The sequence below is a fragment of the Schistocerca americana genome, chromosome 1 (assembly GCF_021461395.2).
Source record: "Schistocerca americana isolate TAMUIC-IGC-003095 chromosome 1, iqSchAmer2.1, whole genome shotgun sequence".
NCBI lineage: Eukaryota > Metazoa > Arthropoda > Insecta > Orthoptera > Acrididae > Schistocerca > Schistocerca americana.
The window spans coordinates 816534897-816557982 of NC_060119.1; the positions used below are offsets into that span (position 1 = coordinate 816534897).

The following is a 23086-nucleotide window of genomic DNA, read 5'->3' on the forward strand; positions in this document are numbered from 1 at the left end:
TTAGCCACCACGACGCGGCCAACAGAGAGGTCGTGCGACGACGGAAGTGCTCTGGACCCAGGGAGCAGGAACGCTTCATCCGCGGCTAAAGCTACAACACACGTCAGGCGGGAACAGAAATCGGCGCAAATAAGCCTACAGACGAGAATGCCTTAGATGTAGGAAATGTCAATTCATCACGAAAGCGACTACACTTACAAACTATAAGCTTAACACTCCTCAAAATTACTTGTAAGTTATAAGACGAAATATGAGCACCTGCTGATACGAGGGTTAAGACATACTCATCTACAGTGGGTGCTTTGCCTCCGACAAAGATTATGCTACAAATTTAATTTCGCCACTTCAATTTGTAACAGAGAATATTGGTACACTTGCACGGAATATGGCCTGGAAAAACAAATTGCGATCAGTTACACTGACCAATGATGATACAAACAGTGTCTCGGAGGTGCGTTATCATACCAGGTCCAGTTTCACATTAACACAGACGTGGCTTGCACTATCAAAGACCCAAAAAATAAGAAAACAACGCTTAACTTCACTCAGATGTGAAGGAGCCGTGACTTGCAGGACCCCAAGCCGGGGTTTTATCGCCTCCAATATGTACAGGCAGTATTCGAGCTGCCGTAAAATTTAAGGTTGCAGAGTAGGCCAGGAACTTGCCGACAAGGTTGCTCGCGACATCGGCTGCTCTTCCCGAAACTCGCCGCTATCGATCCTTAAGCTAGCCAGCAAGGCTTGCCCCGACCGATTTAACCACTCGTTGCTTCTCGAGGTTCATACCGGCCAGGCGTACCGGACAGGCGGAGGCCCCCAAAAGCAACAACTTGCCAGCTTATTGATTGGCGACTCCATGGCGTGTTGTGTGCACCACGACCAAATAGTGGATAGAATTGGAAGGAAAATCAGCATTGGCCGTATTTTGTTGTTTTATTGTCAGAAAAATCGATTTTCTGTCACTTACATCGATTTTGCTGACAATAAAACAACAAAATACGGCCAATGCTGATTTTCCTTCCAATTCTATCAACTTGCCAGCTACTTGGCCTCCAGCCAACTGACTGTTCCAGGGCCCCCCAATACACCACCACACGACTCGACCAAAGACCCTAGCTCGCGACATATGATCATACCGATATCGGCAACCCAAGTAGTTAGTGGCGCCAGCGGAATGCCATGCCGCCTAAATTAAAGTCGCCGTGGCTCACATCTTTCTTAGATAACTTTTCATACAAACAGGGAGGTACCGATGATCGTGTCTACACTTTTCATCAACGAACTCTTCTGAAAATTGGGGTTAGAATCAGTCTGATGGCGACGGTACATCGTGCAGGATCTTTGGCTACTAGCAAGATGGCTTCGCCATGTTGTTCTCAAGGTAGAAAGGATCTGCACTTACACCCTGACCGGATTGCAACCATATGTACACCTGTGTTCCTCGGTGGCCTATCTTCAGGCGTCGTCCGCTATGTGCACAGGTGTCTGCAATAGTTGCGGGTGACAAGACAGAACAAAGACAAAAATAACAACGCGGTTTGTTATCGCCGGGAACTCAGGACGCGGTCACTGCAGGCGCTAGTCTCGATGTCTGGTGGCGTTAAAGTCGATGGCAGGAGGCACAGCCAGCGGAACTATTTCCCTCCGCGAGTCACGTACCAGAGAACAGTCCGCTTTGTATACCTCCGCCTCAGCAATGCTCAGGCTGGCGCACGGCGTCCGAGAAGCCAATCATAGTTGGGAATTACGCTGGGAAATCGCGCCGACCGCTCAGTGGTTCCTCATTGAGAGTAACAGCCGACCAGCGGCGACCTCCGCCGACCTGACGAGTCCTTTTCTCGGCAGACACTGGTTTACAGACGTAGGCCTCGTGCTACACCTCACTGTTCTAGGACTTCATCACGAACCTTCTCATTGAGTTGAAAGATAGTGTTATCTCTTTCTTATAACCCACATACACTATACATTTGCTTGGTAGTGTTATTTCTCCCTATAACTGTACTCTGAATAAACGTGTTATTACTTCCGGTCTACTTGATTGTTGTTTCATCTGTATGCACCAAATCCTGGTACATAACACATCAAAGGAAAAGACTTGAATTTGTCTGATGACAAAGAAACGACACACTTTCTGGCTGCTCTAGTGCCATTACACCGTGTAGACGGCACTATTGGCCTATTTGCTTACGACCCAACCATCATGTCCCTTCCACAGGATGTCCTGCATAGTAACGATGGATATGTGCCTTGCTACACTACCAGATGTGTCCTCAAATGACTGAAAGAGACCAATGAAGAATTGCATCCCTGAGCTTATCATATACAGGACCAAATGATTTTCCTCTTTGTTGTGCGAACCCTCCTGCGCACACCTCCATGGGAAGTACTCCAGACAGGGTGCCCGCAGGTATCTACAGATTCTTAACACTGATTATCGTCACTTCCAGTTCAACTAGATTTTATTTGTGCTGTTAACAGGTGTAATATGTGCTGTTAAGAGTTTGAGAGGCAGCATTAGGGAATGATTGACGGTAAGAGGGGAAAGAAATACGATAGAAGGGAATGGATAATTTTGAGAGATTAAATAGTGAAGTCAGCAGAGGACCATGTACATAGAAAGACAACGCCTGACAGAAATTCTTATGAAACACAGAAGATACTGAATTTCATTGATGGAACGATGAAATGTGCAAAAATGCAGTAAATGAATCAGGTGAAAGAAAAGACGGACGTTTAAAAATGAGACTGACAAAAAATGCAAAATGGTGAAGGATGAATGGATACAGGTTGTAGAAATATTCGTGACTTGGGAAAAGGTAGATGGCAGCATAAAAAATAAAGATACCTTTGGAGAAAAGAGAAATAGTTTTATACAGAGGAGAGATGGCAAGACAGTACTAAGCAAAGAAGGAAAAACTGTAAAGTGGAAAGAGAATATAGAAGATCTACGTAAGGAAAACAAGCTCGAGGACAATATTACAGTAAAAGTAGAGGATGTAGGTGAGAATGAGAAGGAAGAAAAATTTTACAGAGCACTTAAAGACCTTAGTGGAAACAAGGCCCCTGAAGTAGACAACACTTCCTCGGAATTATTCAGTTCCTTGAGAGCGCCATCCATGATAAAACCAGCAGAAGAATGGAAAAACTTAGAGAAGCAGATTTTGGGACCAGAAGAAATGTAGGAACACGCGAGGCAGTGGTATCTTACACTTACGCGTTATAATCGAAGATACATAGGAGAAAGGAAACTTATATTCACAGCATCTGAAGATTTTGAGAAAACATTTGACAATGTTGAGTGGCCTACACGCTTTGAAATTTTTAAGATAGAAGGGATGAAATACGGAGAGCGAAAGGTTATTTACAAGTTGTACAGAAACCAGAGTGCAGTTATAAGAGTCGAAGGACACGAAAAGGACAAAATAAGATTGCCGTAATAACGATCGAAGTACAAGAAAGGGAAGCAGTAGTTGGGAAAGGCGTGAGACAGGATTGTAGCATATCCCCGGTATTATTCTGTCTGTACAGTGAGCAAGCAGTAACGGAAACCAAGGAGGAATTTGGAAAAGAAGTGGAAAAGAAATTACATCTTTGAAGTTCGTCGTTGTTATCGTAATTGTGTCAGGGACGGCAAAGTATTTGTAAGAGCAGTTGAACGGAATGGATAGTGACTTGAAAAGAGGACATAAGATGAACATCAACAAAAGTGAAACAAGGGTAATGGAATGTGGTGGAATTAAGTATAAATGAGTTTAGCTATTTGGACAGAAAAATAACTGCTATGGCCGAAGTGGAGAGGATATGAAATGGAGATTGATTGTCGTAAGAAAAGCTTTTTACGAAAAAGGGAATTTGCTAACATTTAATATAAATTTAAATATAAGGAAATCTTTTCTGAAGTTATTCGTCTAGAGGGAAGTCTTTAATGGAAGTGAAACGTGGACGATGAGTAGTTGAGACATGAAGGGGCTAGAAGCTTTTGAAGTGTGATGCTGCAATACACTGCTGAATATTGGATGGGTAAATCGAATAACTAATGAGGAGGTATCGAATGGACTGGGGAAAAAAGAATCTATGACACAACTTCACTAAAAGCCGGGGTCGGTTTACAGAACACATTCGCAAGCATCACGGATTAGTCAATTTGATAACGGTGAGTAGTGTGGAGGAGAGAGGGCGGCACATAACAAATGTAGAGGGAGACTTAGGCTTGAATACAGTTAGCAGATTCCAATGGACGTAGGCTGTAGTAGTTATTCAGAGATGGAGACGCTTGCAAATGGCAGACTAGCAATGAGAACTGCATCGTATTAGTCATCAGACTGAAAAACCACAACTGTAACAACATTAACAACGAATAATCTTGATGATAGCATAGCTTTCATAATAATGTTTATATGACTGCGAGGCATCTGTTCCTTCGGACATGTCCAAAGGAACAGACACCAGCCATTCATATAACTGATTCGCCTTGGTGGGCAATGATTCCACAACCTTCAGTACGGATGCACACTTACGTTCGACCTCCAGCGGGAATCTAAAATTAGCGAGTATCTAGCTGGGACATGGACGGCAATTGCGGATATGTGGCGCTGGGTGTGAATGTGAGTTGGCCAGGAGAGTGTCGGGATAGTCCACGCATTTGCAGTAAAAGCTGCGTCCGGGTGGCGCAGTCGGTAACGCAACTGTCATGCAAGCAGAAAATCTTGGGTTCGGGTCCGATTCGACACGGCATGTTCATCTGTCGTCGTTGATTTCGCATAAAGTCCGATGCAGCTGACATAGCTGATATCATTATTTCCTTCCCTCTCCTTTCCTTTCTCTCCCCTCCACTTTCAATTTACGTAATGGACGTCGGCCTATTGGAACAGGAATCCTCTACAACAAGACCAACAAGGGAAGAAGCCTCTGAAGTAAACTGTCAGAGTGTCTAACACAGATGCGAAAGACTCGAGTTCCATTTCCCTCACCATAAAAGGTTTTTCCTTGGTAGAGGTTTGAAGTGGGATGCACTCAGTCTGTGAGGATAACAGACGAGCTAATTCGAAGGGCAAGTAGAGGTTCTGAATGGAGAAAATTAACATTTGCAACCAGAGACCAGTATGCTAGCCATATTCATTCCAATGAGGAAAATTAGGGAAAGTAAAGACAGTGCAAGTTATAAATTTAAATACAAATGTGATGATTTTCTTGACCCAAATTTTATTTCCCTTTTGTGCACTTGAATGACTATCAGATGGCAATGTCTCAGTTACAGGTACTATTTTCTCTACCCATAAAAGAACACTAAAATCACGAAAGAAGAATACTGAAAGTGTGGAATGATAGAGCTATCAAGTGTTGGCATTGTCGTCGTTTTGTGACATTCCAATAACAAACGGTAATCTGATATTTCTTTCAATGTTTCAGTGTTTCTATCTTCGGATGATGCGTCGATTTTCTGTGTGATAACAGTGTGGCACAGAGATTCTTCACACTCAGAATTTGTGAACCCTTAGGACCATACAGAGTTCGAGTTCAATCAATTCTCTCCGTAAAACTCGTTCTGGCAAACAACACGTTGCTTTTTGTGCCTACACGTACGTACCCTAAATACACTGCCTGACATGATACAGAGAACGGTCACTTGACTTACCATAGGCTTCGCTACACAATATGTTACACCTGTACCTACAACGAATTGCGAAGCAAAAAGGTGTTAGGAGTTCTCATTGAACCATGTTCTATAGTCAACATTTACTTTGCCTCGGAAGTTTGGTCGAACATTAGTTCGGAAAACACCTAGGCACCGGCGTGCTATAATTATTTTTGTCTTTATACAGACATAAGCAAGCGGCGACCTGCGTCAAGAAATTATTTTCTGCTCATCAGTATAGCGTACCGGCCGCCAATGTCACGGAGGAGTTACGTAACGCCTAGTACTTAGCTTGAAGGTTCTCCATGTAATGTAGCATTATTTCCATGCGCCAGAAAAAGTTAATGAATAAGAAAAGGAATGTAAAGTGAATCTGTTACTCTGAAACGGAATGTAGGTTCTTCAGAAACTTCCTTACGAATTAAAACTGCTTATTGAACAACAACTCGGCTCTAACCTGGACCACTACTTTTCGCATTATAGCCTGAGTTTTCCAGATAAGACTCATGACTTACATAAAACCTTTTATATCTATCTGCACTTTTCTATAGTATTTTTAATCTTCCCGCATCCTGTTGCGTCGTAGATCGTAAATGAGCGAAATGTCGCAGTAGTTAAGACTTTGGACTCGAATTCAGGAGGACAGCGCTTCAGATCGCCGTCCGACCATCGAAACTCAGTTTTTTTTCGTGGTTTCCCTAAATTCCTTAAGAAAAATTCCGGAAAGGTTCCTCTGGGAAGGTCACGTTCGATTTCCTTGCTAAATTCAAGAATTTGTTCCATCTCTAATATCCTCGTCGTCGACACGACGTTAAACGTTAAACTTCCTTGCTTCCTTTATGGGTCGCGTATGTAAAGCTCAACCTGGATCGTTTCTGTGATAATCTGTGGTGAGCCAAGTCTGCTGCAAATTTTGTATAGAATATGACAGGTTTCTTAGAGATTTTAGCTTTTTCCGACACTAAACTACCTGTTTATGCATTTTTGCAGTGGCGCGGGAAGAAAGGTGGCGCAGTATTTCTGCCTCTTCGTTAGTAAAGGAATACGTTGAAACATAATTCAGCAATTCTACTTTTGCTTTGCTCCCTTCAGTTTCACCTCCTGTGTCATACAACAGTGCCTGGACACTAACTGTGGTGCCACTGGCAGCCTATACGTATGACAAAATCTTTCAATAAGATTCGGCTTCATACATAGCCCTCTTGAGAGAAAAATGTTTTTCATTCAGCGTCTATTATAGCCCTTGGCTTTATTTTACACCTATTATACAGTAGTCACTTTTTCTTCAGAAGGTTTTTACAGTGAATGAATACCATGGAGGATCCTTCTAATCACGAACTTTTCTTCTAGATACATAGCTATCCAGTGCATGGTTAACTTTTCTTTTAAACTTAAGACGCAATTATTCCTCTTGCTCTTGCTCAGGGTCGAATAACTGGATTTCTTCTTTGAGATAAGACGAGACTACGTCTTTAAGTAGCTTACTGAACATGTTAGTCGTTATTTTTGTTTTATCTGCCTTTTATACATCAGTAATCATTGTTGGTGCAGTTGCCTCATGGTCGCTGATTCCAGATTCAATATGGACGTCCTCAAATATGTCAGGTCTGTTTGTTGCTATTAGGTCTAATGTATTTCTGTTGTGCCCGAAGAAAGAAAACCACCCCAGTTAAGCGGCTCAAAATACCCCTTGGATACTGCTATACAAACGTGATCAGTAACAACCTGAAAAGCTTCCAAGGGTGTTGCAAAGTACGCTGTGCTGAGAAATAATTGTTAAGAAAAAAAAATTCGGTACGTTACCCCGTTTCGGATTTCATTAGCACTGACGTTAGCCAATCAGGTAAATGAGCTTGCAAATTGAAACACTGTTGTTGTTGTTGTTGTTGTGGTCTTCAGTACAGATGCAGCTCTCCATGCTACTCTATCCTGTGCAAGCTTCTTTATGTCCCAGTACCTACTGCAGCCTACATCCTTCTGAATCTGCTTAGTATATTCATCTCTTGGTCTCCCTCCACGATTTTTACCTTCCACACTGCCCTCCAGTACTAAATTGGTGATCCCTTGATGCCTCAGAACATGTTCTACCAATCGATCCCTTCTTCTAGTCAAGGTGTGCCACAAATTTCTCTTCTCCCCAATTCTATTCAATACCTCCTCATTAATTATGTGATCTACCCATCTAATCTTCAGCATTTTTCTGTAGCACCACATTTCGAGAGCTTCTATTCTCTTCTTGTCCAAACCATTTATCGTCCACGTTTCACTTCCATACATGACCACACTCCATACAAATACTTTTAGAAACGACTTCCTGACACTTAAATCTATATTCGATGTTAACGAATTTCTCTTCTTCAGATACGCTTTCCTTGCCATTGCCAGTCTACATTTTATATCCACAATCGAAGCATTTTAACAACTGGTAACACATTGACCCACAGATGTCTGTGCATTACCGCATTTTAGCGCGAGCTAGTGCTTCAATTACTACTACTACTACTACTACTACTACTACTAGCACGCTCTAAAATGCGGTAACGCACAGACATCTGTGGGTCAATGAGTTACCAGTGGTTAAAATGCTCATTTCCATTGAAAATGGGCCTTTTTCGGAAGTGGAATTCAGTTTGATGAAACCAAACGATGAACATGTTGGGGGAAAGTGTCTCTGGCAGGCTGTTTGTATTTGCACGTACATAGGCGTTATTGGCTAACTTCAATTCTAATTAAATCGGAAACGGTGCAAAGTATCAAATTTTTTTGTTAAAAATTATTTCTCAGCACAGCTGACCCTGCAATACTATTACCATGCTCTTCAGACTGGTTCTGACCACCCCGTATGGCTCTTACTTTCACGACTACTAACATTTTGTTGTTTGTGTGGTCTTAAGTCCGAAGACTGGTTTGATGCAGCTCTCTGTGCTACTCTATTCTGTGCAAGCCTCTTTATCCCCGAACAACTACTGCAACCTACATCCTTCTGAATCTACATCATCATTCATTCATCTCTTGGTGTCTATCTACGACTTTTGCCATACACACTTCCCTCCAGTACTAAATTAGTGACCGAGCGAGGTGGCGCAGTGGTTAGACACTGGACTCGCATTCGGGAGGACGACGGTTCAATCCCGCGTCCGGCCATCCTGATTTAGGTTTTCCGTGATTTCCCTAAATCGCTACAGGCAAATACCGGGATGGTTCCTTTCAAAGGGCACGGCCGACTTCCTTCCCCGTCCTTCCCTAATCCGATGAGACCGATGACCTCGCTGTCTGGTCTCCTTCCCCGAAACAACCAACCAACCAACTAAATTAGTGATCCCTTGATGCCTTAGAATGTATCCTATCAGCCTACCACTTCTTCTGTTCACGTTGTCTCACAAATGTTTTCTCTCCCCAATTCTTTTCAGTACCTCCTCATTAGTTACGTGTTTTACCCGTCTCATCTTCAGCATTCTTCTCTAGCACCACATTTCAAGAGCTTCTACTTTCTTCTCGTCTAAACTGTTTATCGTCCATGTTTCACTTCCACACATGGTTACACTCCATACAAATATTTTCATAAAAGACTTCCTAACACTTAAAAATATTCGACGTTAACGAATTTTTCTGCTTCAGAAACTTTTTTCTTGCCATTACCGGTCTTTGGTTCAAATGGCTCTGAGCACTATGGGACTTAACATCTGAGGTCATCAGTCCCCTAGACTTAGAACTACTTAAACCTAACTAACCTAAGGACATCACGTACATCCATGCCCGATACAGGATCCAAACCTGCGACCGGAGCGGTCTCGCGGTTCCAGACTGTAGCGCCTAGAACCACTCGGCCACCCCGGTCTTACCGGTCTTTGTTTCATATCCTCTCTACTTCGGCAATCACCAGTTTTCTATCTGCCCAAAAAGCAAAAGTCATCAACTACTGTAAGTGTTTCGTTTCCTAAACTAATTCTGTTAACATCATCTGATTAAATGCGACTACATTCCGGTATACTTGTTTTGCTTTCGTTAATGTTCATCTTATATCCTCCTCTCAAGACGCTTTCCATTCCGTTCAAGTGCTCTTCAAGATCCTTTACTGCCTCAGAAAGAATTCCAATATCATCGGCAAACCTAAAAGTTTTTATTTGTTCTCCCTGGAAATTGAATCCTACTCCGAATTTTTCTTTGGTTTCCTTCACTGCTTGGTCAGTGTACAGATTGAATAATGTCGGGGATGGGTTACAAACCTGTCTCACTCCCTTCACAAACACTGCTTCCCTTTCATGCCTTTCGATTACAAGTTGTAAATGACCTTTCGCTCCCTGTATTTTACCCCTGCTGCCTTCGGAATTTCAAAGAGAGTATTCCAGTCAGTATTGTCAAACCTTTGTCTAAGTCTACAAATGCTTTCCTTAACCGATCTTGTAAGAAAATTCGGAGGGTCAGTACTGTCTCTCGTGTTCCTACGTTTCTCCAGAATCCAAACTGATCTTCCGCGCCATGGTCGGCTTCTACCAGATTTTCCACTCTTCTATAAAGAAGGGGCGTCCAAGTGAAATACAGTCACAAGTGTAAAGTAACGGTAACGATTTTATTAACTCAAAAATGTAGTTATACACCGTACACAGACACAAAAAAAGTCGCCAGAACTGTTGGCACATTTATCCCGTTGTGACACTAGCCGGTCGATTCCATCTTGAAGAAGGTAGTAGGCTGCTGTCGGATCCATGTCTGGACCCAGTCACACACTTCGTCGTACGTTGCGGATCGATATCCGCTAATAGCTTGTTTTAGAGATCCAAACACATGAAAGTCTCACGGTGAAAGGTCGGTACTGTACGGTGGATGTTACAGCGTTTCCCACCGAAACTGCTGCAATGTAGTCTTCACGCATTGGCCGTGTGTGGGCGGGCATTATCATGCAGGAGGATAACGCCAGTGGACAACATGCCTCGGCGTTACGACTTGATGGCTCGGCTAAGGTTCTGTAAAGTGCCTTGATAACGCTGGGCTTTCATAGTTGTTCCCCGTTCCAGGAACTCGACACGCAGTTCCTGCTTACCCGCCTGCATGTTCGGCAGTGGCGATAACTTGTGTGACCAGCTTCTCTTCGGCGTGAAGCCACACTGGCGCTATGCAACATCAAACGATGCGCACGTGTCAGTCTCTCTATCAACAGATGCGGCCACCATACCCGCAGTTACGTGGTTCCACCTTACGTGTAAGGCAAAGGTAGACGCACTGACCAGGTTTCATTTGAATGAAGCTAATATTTTACAGCCAAGACTTATTAAACTGGTACTTCTGTAATGCTCACACCTGTCAGCACTTATTTTCTTTGTAATTGGAATTCTTATATTCTCCTTGCAGTGTGAGGATATTTCGCCTGTCTCATACAACTTGCACACCAAGTGGAAGAGGTTTTCGTGCCTGGCTCTTCGAAGGCTGTCAGTAATTACGATGGCATGTCGTCTACTCCAGGAATTTTGTTGCGACTTAGGTCTTTCACTGTTCTGGCAAATTCTTCTCTCAGTATAATATCTCCCAACTTATCGTCATTTACGACCTTTTCCATTTCTATAGTATTGCCCTCAAGTTCATCTCCCTTGTATAGGCCTTCTATGTATTATAAGAATGTGTTACCGAGACGAAAACATTCCTGGAGGTACTTAACTATTTTTGAACTTTGGTAAAGGAGAAACGCTGGTGAATTATGAGCCTGTCGGTCTGGTAGGGCTTTAGCACACTATTACGACTGTCGGCCCACCTCAATGACGTCCACCTGCTGTAGAAGCTGTAGAAGCTGTAGAATCCGAGAGAATATTCTAAGTTTAGACATAATGATGTTCCTCGAACCTTATGACTGCTTAGTGCCAACCAGCTTGGAACCTGAAAACATTGACGACCAGCTCATACTTTTCTCAGATGACATCCTGAAAGCCGTGGATCATGGCATGCAGGAGGACTTAGTATTTCTTGACTTCCGGAAACTATTTGATTCGGCACCAAACCAGCCAGTATTAAGAAAGAGACGGCAAAATGGGGTATCAAACAAAGTCTGTGACTGGACTGAGGAGTTCTTGGTAGGGATGACGTAGCATGTTACCTTGGACTGAGACTTGTCTACAGAATTAGAACTAACTTCAGGCATGCGTCATGGAAGTGTGTTGGAATCCTTGTTATTTATGTCTTGTATTAATGACCTGGCAGACATTATTAATAGTGAGTTCATACGTTTCACACTTGGTGCAATTACCTATAATGAAATACAACCTGAAAACGATGCACGAATCCTCGGTGAGATCTCCATTGGATTTCAGAGGGGCGCAAATATTAGCAACTTTGTTTTAAAGACACAGAAACGGTACATTCTGCGCTTCACAAACAGCAGAAAAGAAATATCGTATGATTACACCAAGGAATCTAAATTAAGATCAGCCGATTCGTACAAGTACCCAGGTGTAAAAATTTGTAGGGTTATGGAATGAGTCGATCACATACATTAAGCCGTAGGTAAGGAGGGCGGCAGACTTAGATTGATTGGCAGAAAACCGGGAAAATGCAGTCACTCTACGGAAACTACTGGCCTATCACTCGTACGTCACGCCTTAGAATATTGTTCAAATGTTTGGCACCCTTGCCGTATAGGGTTAGTAGAGGACACTGAACGTGTAGGAAAAAGGACAGCGCTAGTGGTCACAGGTTTGTCTCACCTACGGGAGAGTGCCCCAGAAATGTTGAAAAACCTGAAGTGGCAAACACTTGAAAACAGTCGCCGTTTATGTAACGAAAGATTACTTGCAAGATTTCGAGAGCCAATGCGAAGGGAAGAAGCTGGAGAGATTCTTCACCCCCATAGGGACCCTGAAGAAAAGACTGAACTAATTTCAGCATCTTCAGAGGCTTTTAAGCAGTCGTTCTTCCTGTGCTCTATACGAAACTGGATTAGGCAGAAGCTCTAACAATGTATTTAACAGTGGTTTGCAGAGTATGAATGAGATGTGGACGTAGAATTTTACCGTTCCTTCACGAAATTTGAGAGCTGTGTCTTAAGCGTAATTGAGTGATGAGCTTTAGCTATCGTGCAAAGATTTGTTTATGTTGTCAATGATGTGAGAAGGGAGACGGTGAAACCAGCAGTCGACTCATAGCCTACTCCTTGAGCACTAAGGGGCCCCTCCAGTATAACTCTATTATCCGACAGAGTACTCACCGTTAACAGCGTCAGACTCCGCACGCTATGAAGCCCCCGAAGCGTTTGGAATTTAATCCAGGGTAATAACTCAGCTTCTGGCGCTAAGAAACCTTGAGTCCAAACCTGGATTTTCCTACCGTCGAAATGTTGCCGATGAAAATGTGTTCACCACAAGTATTCTAATTGGATATCTCCCGATCGGGCGCCACCACACGGGCTTGTGCTAGGAACCTTGCCTATAGAGATTAGATTAGAACTTGTTCCATAGATCATGTATACGACACTTCGTTATGATGTGGAACAAGTCAGGTTAATAAAAGGTCTCTATACAAGATATTACATTACACAAAATTTTCCATGGCACTTAATATTTTTAATTAGTTTTATTTTTGGGTGTGGGAAAATTACCCACTTGCTATATCCAAAAATTCATCTAATGAGTAGAAGGAGTTGCCATTCAGAAATTCTTTTAATTTACTTTTAAATGCTATAAGGCTATCTATCAGACCGTTGATGCTATTAGGTAAGTGACCAAAAACTTTTGTGGCAGCATAATTTACCCCCTACTGAGCCAAAATTAGATTTAACCTTGAGTAGTGAAGATCATCCTTTCTCCTAGAGTTGTAGCCATGTACACTGCTATTACTTTATATATTGTGAAGCTACAGTGAAGATCCCTAGCTCTTTAAATAAGTGTCTGCAGGATGATCTTGGATGAGCTCCAGCAATTATTCTGATTACACGCTTTTGTGCAATGAACACTCTTTTACTCAATGATGAGTTACCTCACAATATTATGCTATACGATAGCAGAGAATGAAAATAGGCGTGGTAAGCTAATTTACTGAGATGTATATTGCCAAAATTTGCAATGACCCTAATAGCATAAGTAGCTGAACTCAAACGTTTCAACAGATCTTCAGTGTGTTTTTTCCAGTTCAACCATTCATCAATGCATACACCTAGAAATTTTGAATATTCTACCTTAGCTACCGATTTCTGATCGAAGTATATATTTATTAATGGTGTCATTCCATTTACTGTGTGGAACTGCATATACTGTGTTTTGTCAAAGTTTAATGAGAGCCAATTTGCAGAAAACCACTTAATGATTGTCTGAAAAACATCGTTTACAATTTCATTAGTTAATTCTTGTCTGTTGGGTGTGATAGCTATACTTGTATCATCAGCAAAAAGTACCAGCTCTGCATCTTCGTGAATATAGAATGACAATATATATATGGCAATGGCAATATATATTAAGAACAGCAGAGGACCCAAGACTGAACCTTGTGGCACCCCATTCTTGATTGTTCCACAGTTTGAGAAATCACTAGTTTTTTACATATTATGTGAACTGCTTATTTCAACTTTCTGCACTTTTCCAGTTAGGTATGGTTTAAACCATTTGGGCGCTGTCCAATTTATACCACAATAGTTGAGCTTACCTAGAAATATTCCATGATTTACACAATCAAAAGCCTTTGAGAGATCACAAACAATCCCAACGGGTGACTTTCGGTTACTCAGAGCATTTAATATTTCATTAGTGAAAGTATATATAGCATTTTCCGTTGAAAAACCTTTCTGGAAACCAAACTGACATTTTGTTAAAACTTTATTTCTACGAACTTGTGAAGCTACTGTACAATACATTACTTTTTCAAGAATTTTGGATAAGGCAGTCAGAAGAGAGATTGGGCGGTAGTTGTTGACATCAGACGTATCCCCTTTTTATGCAGTGGTTTAACAATGGCATACTTCAGTCTATCTGGGAAAATACCCTGCTTCAGAGAGCTATTACATATGTGGTTAGAGGGTCATTTAGTACAATTAATAAGTATGGCGAGAGATTAATGAGACGGCTAAGGATATGGGCTCATAATCGGGAGTAACGAGATTCAAATCCCCACCCAGCATTCCAAATTTAATTTTTTAATACTTTCTTCACCTTTGCTCAGTCCAGGTTTGTTCTCGATCTCCAGTGATTTCATCGTCAAAGAGACGGTAAACCTTAATCTCTCTTCCTTCCTTCCTTCCGGAACGATTTGCTCTGTGTGTATAAGTGTATCTGTGTCTTATTGTCAGGAACATTTATTTGCAATACATTCCTTGTGAAGAGTTCTTTCTATGAGAACCTCCAAAAAGAAATATAAAACTTAACTGCAGGCACTTTATCATCAAAATCAGCCTAGAAAATGAAGCTTAGAAACATGCAAATATTGTCTCGGCAGGTGGCAGAGAAAGTACTGTTCAGAGGCAGGCGTCCATCCCCGTGTGGCGCAATGAGGACTGCGACAGGCGGTACCTGCAGGACATCACCGAGAACTTCATCTGCGCCGGCTACGCCCAGGGAGGGAAGGACGCTTGCCAGGTGAGCCCACACCATCACGTAACACAAATCCTCTTTAGCTCTGAACTGTTAGAGCAGCAGCTAAGCACGGATAGTGTCTAATGAGTTACTGTTAACTGTATGTTACTAAAATTTCAATATCGCCTTTACCGTAAGTTAAACAACCTAAGCGAAATGCAAATAGAGATATAAAAATAGAGTGCATGCTGATACAGTAAATTACAACAGAAGTAACTATTCAGCGGCGGTGCAGACGTAGTATTCTTGTTGTGGAGGCTGGTCTTGCTCCGTTTGCTACAATGACATTCTACTATTGGTCAGCGGCGTTGTCAGACTACTGGAGTTGGTGGCCAGGAAGTGCCAAACGAATGAGGAATCCGTATTGAATAATCAAGTGTGGCAGCAGTTAGTAAACATATGTTACTGACTGTTTAACTGTAGGGTGGTTTTCCAAAGTTTTCTTGAGTAGGATGTAGTTATTGCTTCAAACAATGCAGAATCGACGAGCCTAAACATCCACTTCGAATACATCAATGTAGTGATCTGTATCCAGAGTGTGGCGTGTTCGGATCCTACGAATTTTTATCATTGTCTAATGATCTCGATTTTGATACATGATAAACTATAGTCTTTCCTTAGTTATCTTTTATTACGTAACATACGGGAAACATTGCTATGAGATCATGGATTATATCACTTAATAAAGAGAATAACAAGTAAATTAGAAAATAATTCAACATATTAATTAATAATTATTATGAAAATGGACTTACTGTACAAGACATTGGTTTAAAACTACTAATAATGATTAACACAGGCTAACTAATGATCATCATCTACCATAAGGAAATACTGCTATATGAAATGAAATCTCATACGAATGCAGTGCCTGTTGCTAAGGTTGGGAAATGGGGATGTGCTAGATGTGACCTACATCTGAATAAGAGACGGAAAGATAGATTGTCTGGTCAGTGTCAGGATTGAGGCACCCCATTGTGAAATAAGTTAAAATAACAGAAGAGCTCTAAAACTGCTTAAGAAAGCACAGAAAAGTAAGACTACCTTATTTCATAAAACCATTAGAGAACTGGGTAATAAGACAGAAGAGCTTCTTCTTGACTGTTTGGAAAAATTAGAGAGCTATGAAAAGACAGACATCTTATGCCTATTGAGCACCACACAACCACAGGATTAGTGATGTTAAACATAAAATATTACACTCTGGTGTCTTACTCATGTATAACTAATATTGGAAAAGCGGGAGTTGTTACATATATTAAAGCAGAATACATTGAGGCACGTAGATTGTATAGTGATTAGCACATGGAACTCTGTTCTTGTGAGTTAATACTGAAAAATAGGTAACTTTAACTTGTAACCATATGTAGATCCCCACTGATAAATTTTGAACTGTTTATGAGGAATCTGGATTCCTAACTATGCTGTCTGTCAGGCAGCAGCAAGCAGCTTTATCTGCCTGATAACGATGCACATTTAGTTGGGATAAATAAGATAGTGCATTTAAAAAATAATACTCCTCAGTGGTGATTTCAGTGTAGATTGTCCACAGGGTTCTACTACAAAAATGATCTGGAAACCTTATATGCATCCTGCAGTTTGATCTCAGTATTTAGCTTTCCAACATGGATGGACGAAGACAGAAGATCTCTGATGAACGTCAGAGCAAGAAAATAACTGTATACCCAGAAGCAAATGCTCTGCCTGATCATGATGCACGTTTAGTTAGGATAAATGAGATAGTGTCTTTCAGTTACTTCTCGATGGAAATCAGTAAGAATACTTAATGACTCCAGAACAAATGTTTTTAAGAATACTTTACAATAATGACCTCGGATGAAATATATAATGAACCAAATGCTGACACAAAATGTAATCTGTTCCATGATAAATTTCTATCATTATTTGAAAATAGCTTTCTGCATAAGCTAATCAGAAAGGATATTAAACAACCATGTACAAAACTATGAATCACTAGAGGACTTAAAGTATCTTGTCAAAGGAAAAGGGCAATGTATCTGTTGGAAAGAAAAAATAGAGATCCTACAGTAGTTGAAGGCTACAAAAACTACTCAAAAGCAGTAAGAAAAGTCGAGAAAAATCAAGGAATATGCGCAGTATGCCAGAAATCAGTATTTCTGACAAGGAACGTAGGGTTACAGCAAATGTAGTGAAATAAGAGACAGAACAACCAGCTACAGAACAGGACATTGAATGAAATAGCAGGGCTATAAATGATGATGGAATTAAATGGATGTGCTATAAATGATGAGTCACAGGTAGTGAATGTTTAATAGTCATTACTTAAGTATGTGAGAAAATATATGGACAAACAGTTCAAACCAAAAATCACAGCAGTGTGTTGAAAAGGTAGTTCTCACAAAATTGAGTCATATGAGTGTAACACCAACTTCTCCTTCTTAAATTAAGAAAATTATATGTTCTCTCAAAAAGTAAAAACTCATCTGGAGTTGATGGTGTTTCTAACAGAGTACTAACGATTTCTTCCAATCTAACAAGCTAATCATCGTCTTATCTGAAACATGCAATGCATCACTACTTCAAGGCATTTTTCGAGAGAGATTGAAATATGCAGTTGTTAACCCCCTCTTTAAGAAAGTTGATAAAGGTCAGTAACTACCGATCTGTTTCGTTACTAACGTTAATTTTCAAATTTTTTGAAAAGGTGATGTATTCTAGAATAGTATCTCACCTGAGTAACAATCAGATTCTCAGTAATTCACTATTCGGATGGCGGAAGGGTTGCCCAAAGGAGAATGTCATTTACACTTTCTTTCACCAAATTTTACAACCATTTAGGAACAAAAAAGCTCCGGTCAGTAATTTCTGCGACCTATCTGAGGCATTTAACTGTGTAACTCACAATATTCTCCTAGGTAAACTGAGGTTTTATGGGATTTATGGTCTAGCCATATGATCGGTGCCATATCCACCCAAAAAATTGCAGAAAGTCGTACTTAGTAATTCAACAAAGTAATTCAATCATTGCGGTCAGGTGAGATTATTATGATTGGGGGAGAAATAAAGCGTGTGGTTCTTCAAGACTCAGTCTTAGGTCTGTTATTGTTCCTTGCAAATGTTGACGATCTTCTGTCTCATATACAGGAAGTAGAATAAGTTCTTTTACGGACGGCAGTAGTACTGTAATGAACTCAAACATACAAATACCAACAGAGGAAATGATAAATAATATTCTTAAAAGTATCATTGACTGCTTTTCTGCAAATGATCTCACCCTCAGTTTTAAAAAAGACAACGTATTCAGCTCTCCACATCTAGATGCACTACACCAGGGATAAGTGTAACACATGGTGAAGAAGTAATAAATAGGGAGGAACTTCATAATTCTTAGATGTCTGTGCCGATGAGAATTTAGTCTGGAAAAAACACATTTTGGAACTTCTAAAACAACTTAAGTCAGCTATATTTGCACTTGGAATCATCGCAAATCTGACAAATCAGTATGTTGACGTTTTTTGCATATTTTCATTCAGTTACGTCATCTGGAGTGATGCAATGGAGTGACTCATCTTTAAGAAAGAAAACTGCAATTGCTCCAAAACGTGCTGTAAGAATATTACGTGGTTCTCTCTCACGATCTTCTTGTACGCATCTGTTTAAGGAGTTTTGCATTCTGACTACTCCTTTACAGTATATTTATTCCTTCATGAAGTTTGATGTAAGTAATCCACTACAGCTCAAAAGGAACAACGATGTACATAATTACAATAGCAAAAGGAAAAATGACATTCCTTACTCCACATTAAGGCTTAGCACAAAAAGGGGTGTACAATGCTGAAACAAAAATTTTTGATACTTGCCCAAATGGCAGACAGGAAATTAAAATTTGAAAACAATCTTATAAAGTTACTCCTTTAGAACTCCTACTATTCCGTAAAAGAATTTTTATTACTGTCGTGTGTAAAGGTGGAGGTAGGAATTACTAACTCACATCCGTCTGTAAGAAAACCACTTGCGAATGACCGCCCTGTAGCCATATTTACAAAATAATTTGTTAATTTGTGATATGAATATAAAATCCTCATCATTATTTACGATTTATGGCGCAAATAATCCATGGAACTTAACACTAACTAACTATGTATCTCATGTTTTATCTGGAACGGTTGGGGAAACTCGGTCGTGATGGGTGGGTCAGGTAGCAGTTGTGACTCCTTGTTAAAACTGCAATATCGTAACATTCATTGATTTTGTAAAGCAGAATAACGACAATTACAGCCAAATGGGTCCAAGGGATTTTTGCAGACAGTGAGAGACTGCCAAGAAAACGAACATTTAACATAGGTTGAAAATAAGAGGTTAAGTGTTGTGGAAGCCTTTAGAAGATGCATTCTACTGAGTGTGGGACAGCACTGCGAACGATGGGTTGTGTTTGCTATTAATTGGATTGATGGAGTTCTTTCTTTGAAACAAGTGCAAATTTCAGTGAGATAGATATAGTGCTATGTCAGTGCTAGAGGTGTCAGGTCATTAAATAGTAACATCTACGAAATAGTTCATTATATACTATATACCGGGTGATTTCGTGATGAGGTTACACACTTCTAGAGATGATGGAGAGGTGTAACTGTATCAATCCGTGATAAGGGGTCCCGGTCTGGAAGCGGTCGAATCGAAAGTTATAAGCGGAAATCGTTACGATATGTCTGACAGTGAAATTCTTTTACTGCAAGCTTTTGCTTTTTGTATTTTGGGAGGTAGTATGGACCAAAACAAGAAAAATTTGTATGGAAAACATGGGCTCTAAAATGTTTACCTTGAGAGCTACTAGCACTTGTCCAGTAGAAGAGAAGCGTTTCACAGCAGCAAAGATGCACTTTAGAGCCTATCGATTACAGACTTTTTCTTGTTTTGATCCATTCTACCTCCTACTGTAACTGAAATTGATACATTTTCCTTTCTTCATCATCCCTGAAAGTTTATAACCTCATCACGGAATCACCCTGTATGTGCCAGATAACAATATTTTAGCGAGTTAGCAAGTTACATATCCCCCAGATCATTTCAACGCGTCTTTTATCGAAATGATGTGGAATGAGTCAGTTTACAGGCTATGTAGACATGATTAATGTTAAGATTAATGAACATATAATTTTGTTAGTCCTACTCATACATGTACAATTAAAAATAAATTTTCTTTTACTGGCTATCAATTTTTAGGTAGAAATTCGTCAATGGAATAGAAAGAATTGTCTAGGAGTAAAGATTTTAACTTTGATTTAAAACTTGCTTAGCTACCTGTCAGACATGTTATTGGCAAAATAGTCAAAACCTTTTGTTGCTGCATATCGAACTCCTTTCTGGGCCACAAACAGCTATAATAATGGTTAATGATGGTCATTTTTCCCCCCAGTGTTGTAGGTATGGACTTGACGGTTCTTCTCAAAATCTGGTGGATTATTTATGACGAATATCGCTAACGAATAAATGTATTGTGACTTAGAAACTAAAACAAAATATCCTTTGTGCTTTGACTGACGTGCTCCGAAATACTCTGCATGACAAAAACAAGTAGAGCACCAAGAAGATGTGATCGGACGTCAATGTAAGTTCGCACACGTACACATCATCGGCGGTACTACAGTTCTCCGTGACAGACTCAATGGCCACCGGAGTACATTAGTGTTGTTCGATTTTAGTGTTGTTACTCGGCCTGGTAGGTATATACGGAGCCTGAATAGTATCAGATGTTGAGTGGTCGCTATGAAGGACACGGAGATGCTGAGTACTCGTATGAGGCACCTTTACCAGAACCTAACAGTGTGTGAAGGGGTCTCATTGTGGCCATTCATTTGGCCGGCTGATCTGATCGGAATTGTGAGGTATTCGAATGTGACAATGGCCCGATGTGTGGCTGCATGTGGACATGAGGGCAGGCATACAAATCAGGGTTCTCATCGCCCACATCTGACCACTGCAAGGGAAGATCGCCGAACTGTGCACCAAGCACACCATAACCCCTTCACATCTGCGCCTGCATCCGAGAACAAGTAAGGGATTCCTTGTGTCTCCCCGCATCATTGGTCAGAGACTAGCAGCAGCTGGAATAGGGAATAACCATCCTCTGCGTAGGCTGTTGTTCATGTTGGAGTGATATCGTTACCGGGAAACATCGACTGCTGATGTATGTCGTCGCACTGTGCTCAGCGATGAAACGCGTTTGGGTAGTACCCCGGATGACCAACATCGGCATGTATGGCGGCGGCATGGAGAGAGGCCCTATTCTTCCAATGCTTCAGAGAGGCACAGCGGTGTTACTCCTGGCGTAATGGTGTGGGAGCCATCTGGTAAGACTTCAGGTCATGGTTGGTAGTCATTTCCGGAACTCTGATGACTGTTCAGTATGTCACGAACATCCTGTGTCCTTACGTGCTACCACTCTTACGACAGTATCGCGATATCATTTTTAACTGGAAAATGCTTGTGACCATTTGGCATATTTCTCTACGAACTGTCTGTATGAAGTTTACGTATTCCAGTGGCCAGCAAGATACCCAGATCTGTCCCAGACAGAACGTGTGTGGAACCAACTCAGTCCCAATGTCAGTATCCAGATCATCAAGGATTAATTACAACAGCTGTGGGCTAACTTACCTCAGAAGTGATACAATGGCTTCATAATTCATTTCCCAACCGAATCAGTGCATGCATGTATGTCAGACGGGGCGCAACATCATTCAGATAAGTGGCCTCATACTGCCAAGTTCTTTTTAAATCACTGAAATAAACCTCGCAGTCCGTGAATTTTCATTTAATTTTCGCCTCCACTTTTGTTTGCTTCACTTTTTTTTCAGAGAGTGTACTGTCCCCTCTGACACTATAATGAATGTATATACTGGAAAATATCTAAAGTATAGCACAAGAGCTGATGATGAGCAATATCCTGGTCATAGAGTTAGCTGCTTTCAACTTCAGCAGATCGTCAGCCTTCTTTGCAGGCTTATATTCATCGGTCAGAGTCATTCCTCTACGAATATCTGTTGACAAGTAACTCCTCGTCTGACTCCTGCTATATGAAGGGCTTATTTCAATAGTTGTACAAGTTCATTACCTCCAATTTTCTTCCTATAATGCTTCTGAAATTAATGATCCAAACAAACAGAAAGAAAGGTTCATCTCTAGCAAGAAGCCATATGCTTGAATATTTCTGGTATCTCAGCTGCAGATTTTTCAGCGCTCATTTAACTTTAGGAGTCTGCATCTGAAAATGAACAAAAATGGACTTGTACCACTACTGAAATAAGCCCTTCATATGTGATTCGACTACTGGACGGTTTCCATGAGATCCTGTGGTCGGCACTGCCTCTCCATGGCTACTCCACTGAGCCAATTCTCCCAAAGCCAAATGTTAGTTGCCACTGCTAGTGCCCTCTTCGAACAAACTAAAAGTCTGTCAACAGCAACTTAGTCCAATAACCTCTTCCTCTAACGATAGATGGACTGTCGTCTCACGATCTTTCAGAATATTACTCAAGTTTGCCAAAAACGAAAGCAGATGCACGTAAGATATGCGCATTACAGCTATCAAATAAAGGCATGATTGTATGTGATTACTAAAATTGTGAGCCAGGCAGCGTGTAGAACCTCGATATCGGCCTTTCGCACGACAGACTTAAAGTTTTAACATGTTACAGGATCTTCCTCTTCGCTTCTAAAGTCAGTAGAGGTTTTCCCACTGTATTGCCGGTCTAGCACCTCTGAGAGATGTATATGGTGGTATAAGGCCCGAGACGAGCTGAAGTTCTGAGTCGGTCCTCGAAGCGTGCTTGGGCGGCGGAATGCACTGCCATCGAATGTAGCAACCGCGACTCGAATCCCAGCCGGCCCAACGTTTCCACTTGCCAGCAACATACAATCAGTGCAG

General features: G+C 41.1%; 1 protein-coding gene across 1 annotated transcript in view; it reads left to right on the top strand.

Moving 5' to 3' along the window:
* The window catches only part of LOC124594382 (proclotting enzyme), a 157809-nt gene that overhangs the window by 130508 nt on the left and 4215 nt on the right, over positions 1-23086 (top strand). The window contains exon 10 of the mRNA XM_047132754.1: positions 15044-15183. Coding sequence (XP_046988710.1) covers positions 15044-15183 — 140 coding nt within the window. The remainder of the gene's footprint in view (positions 1-15043; positions 15184-23086) is intronic.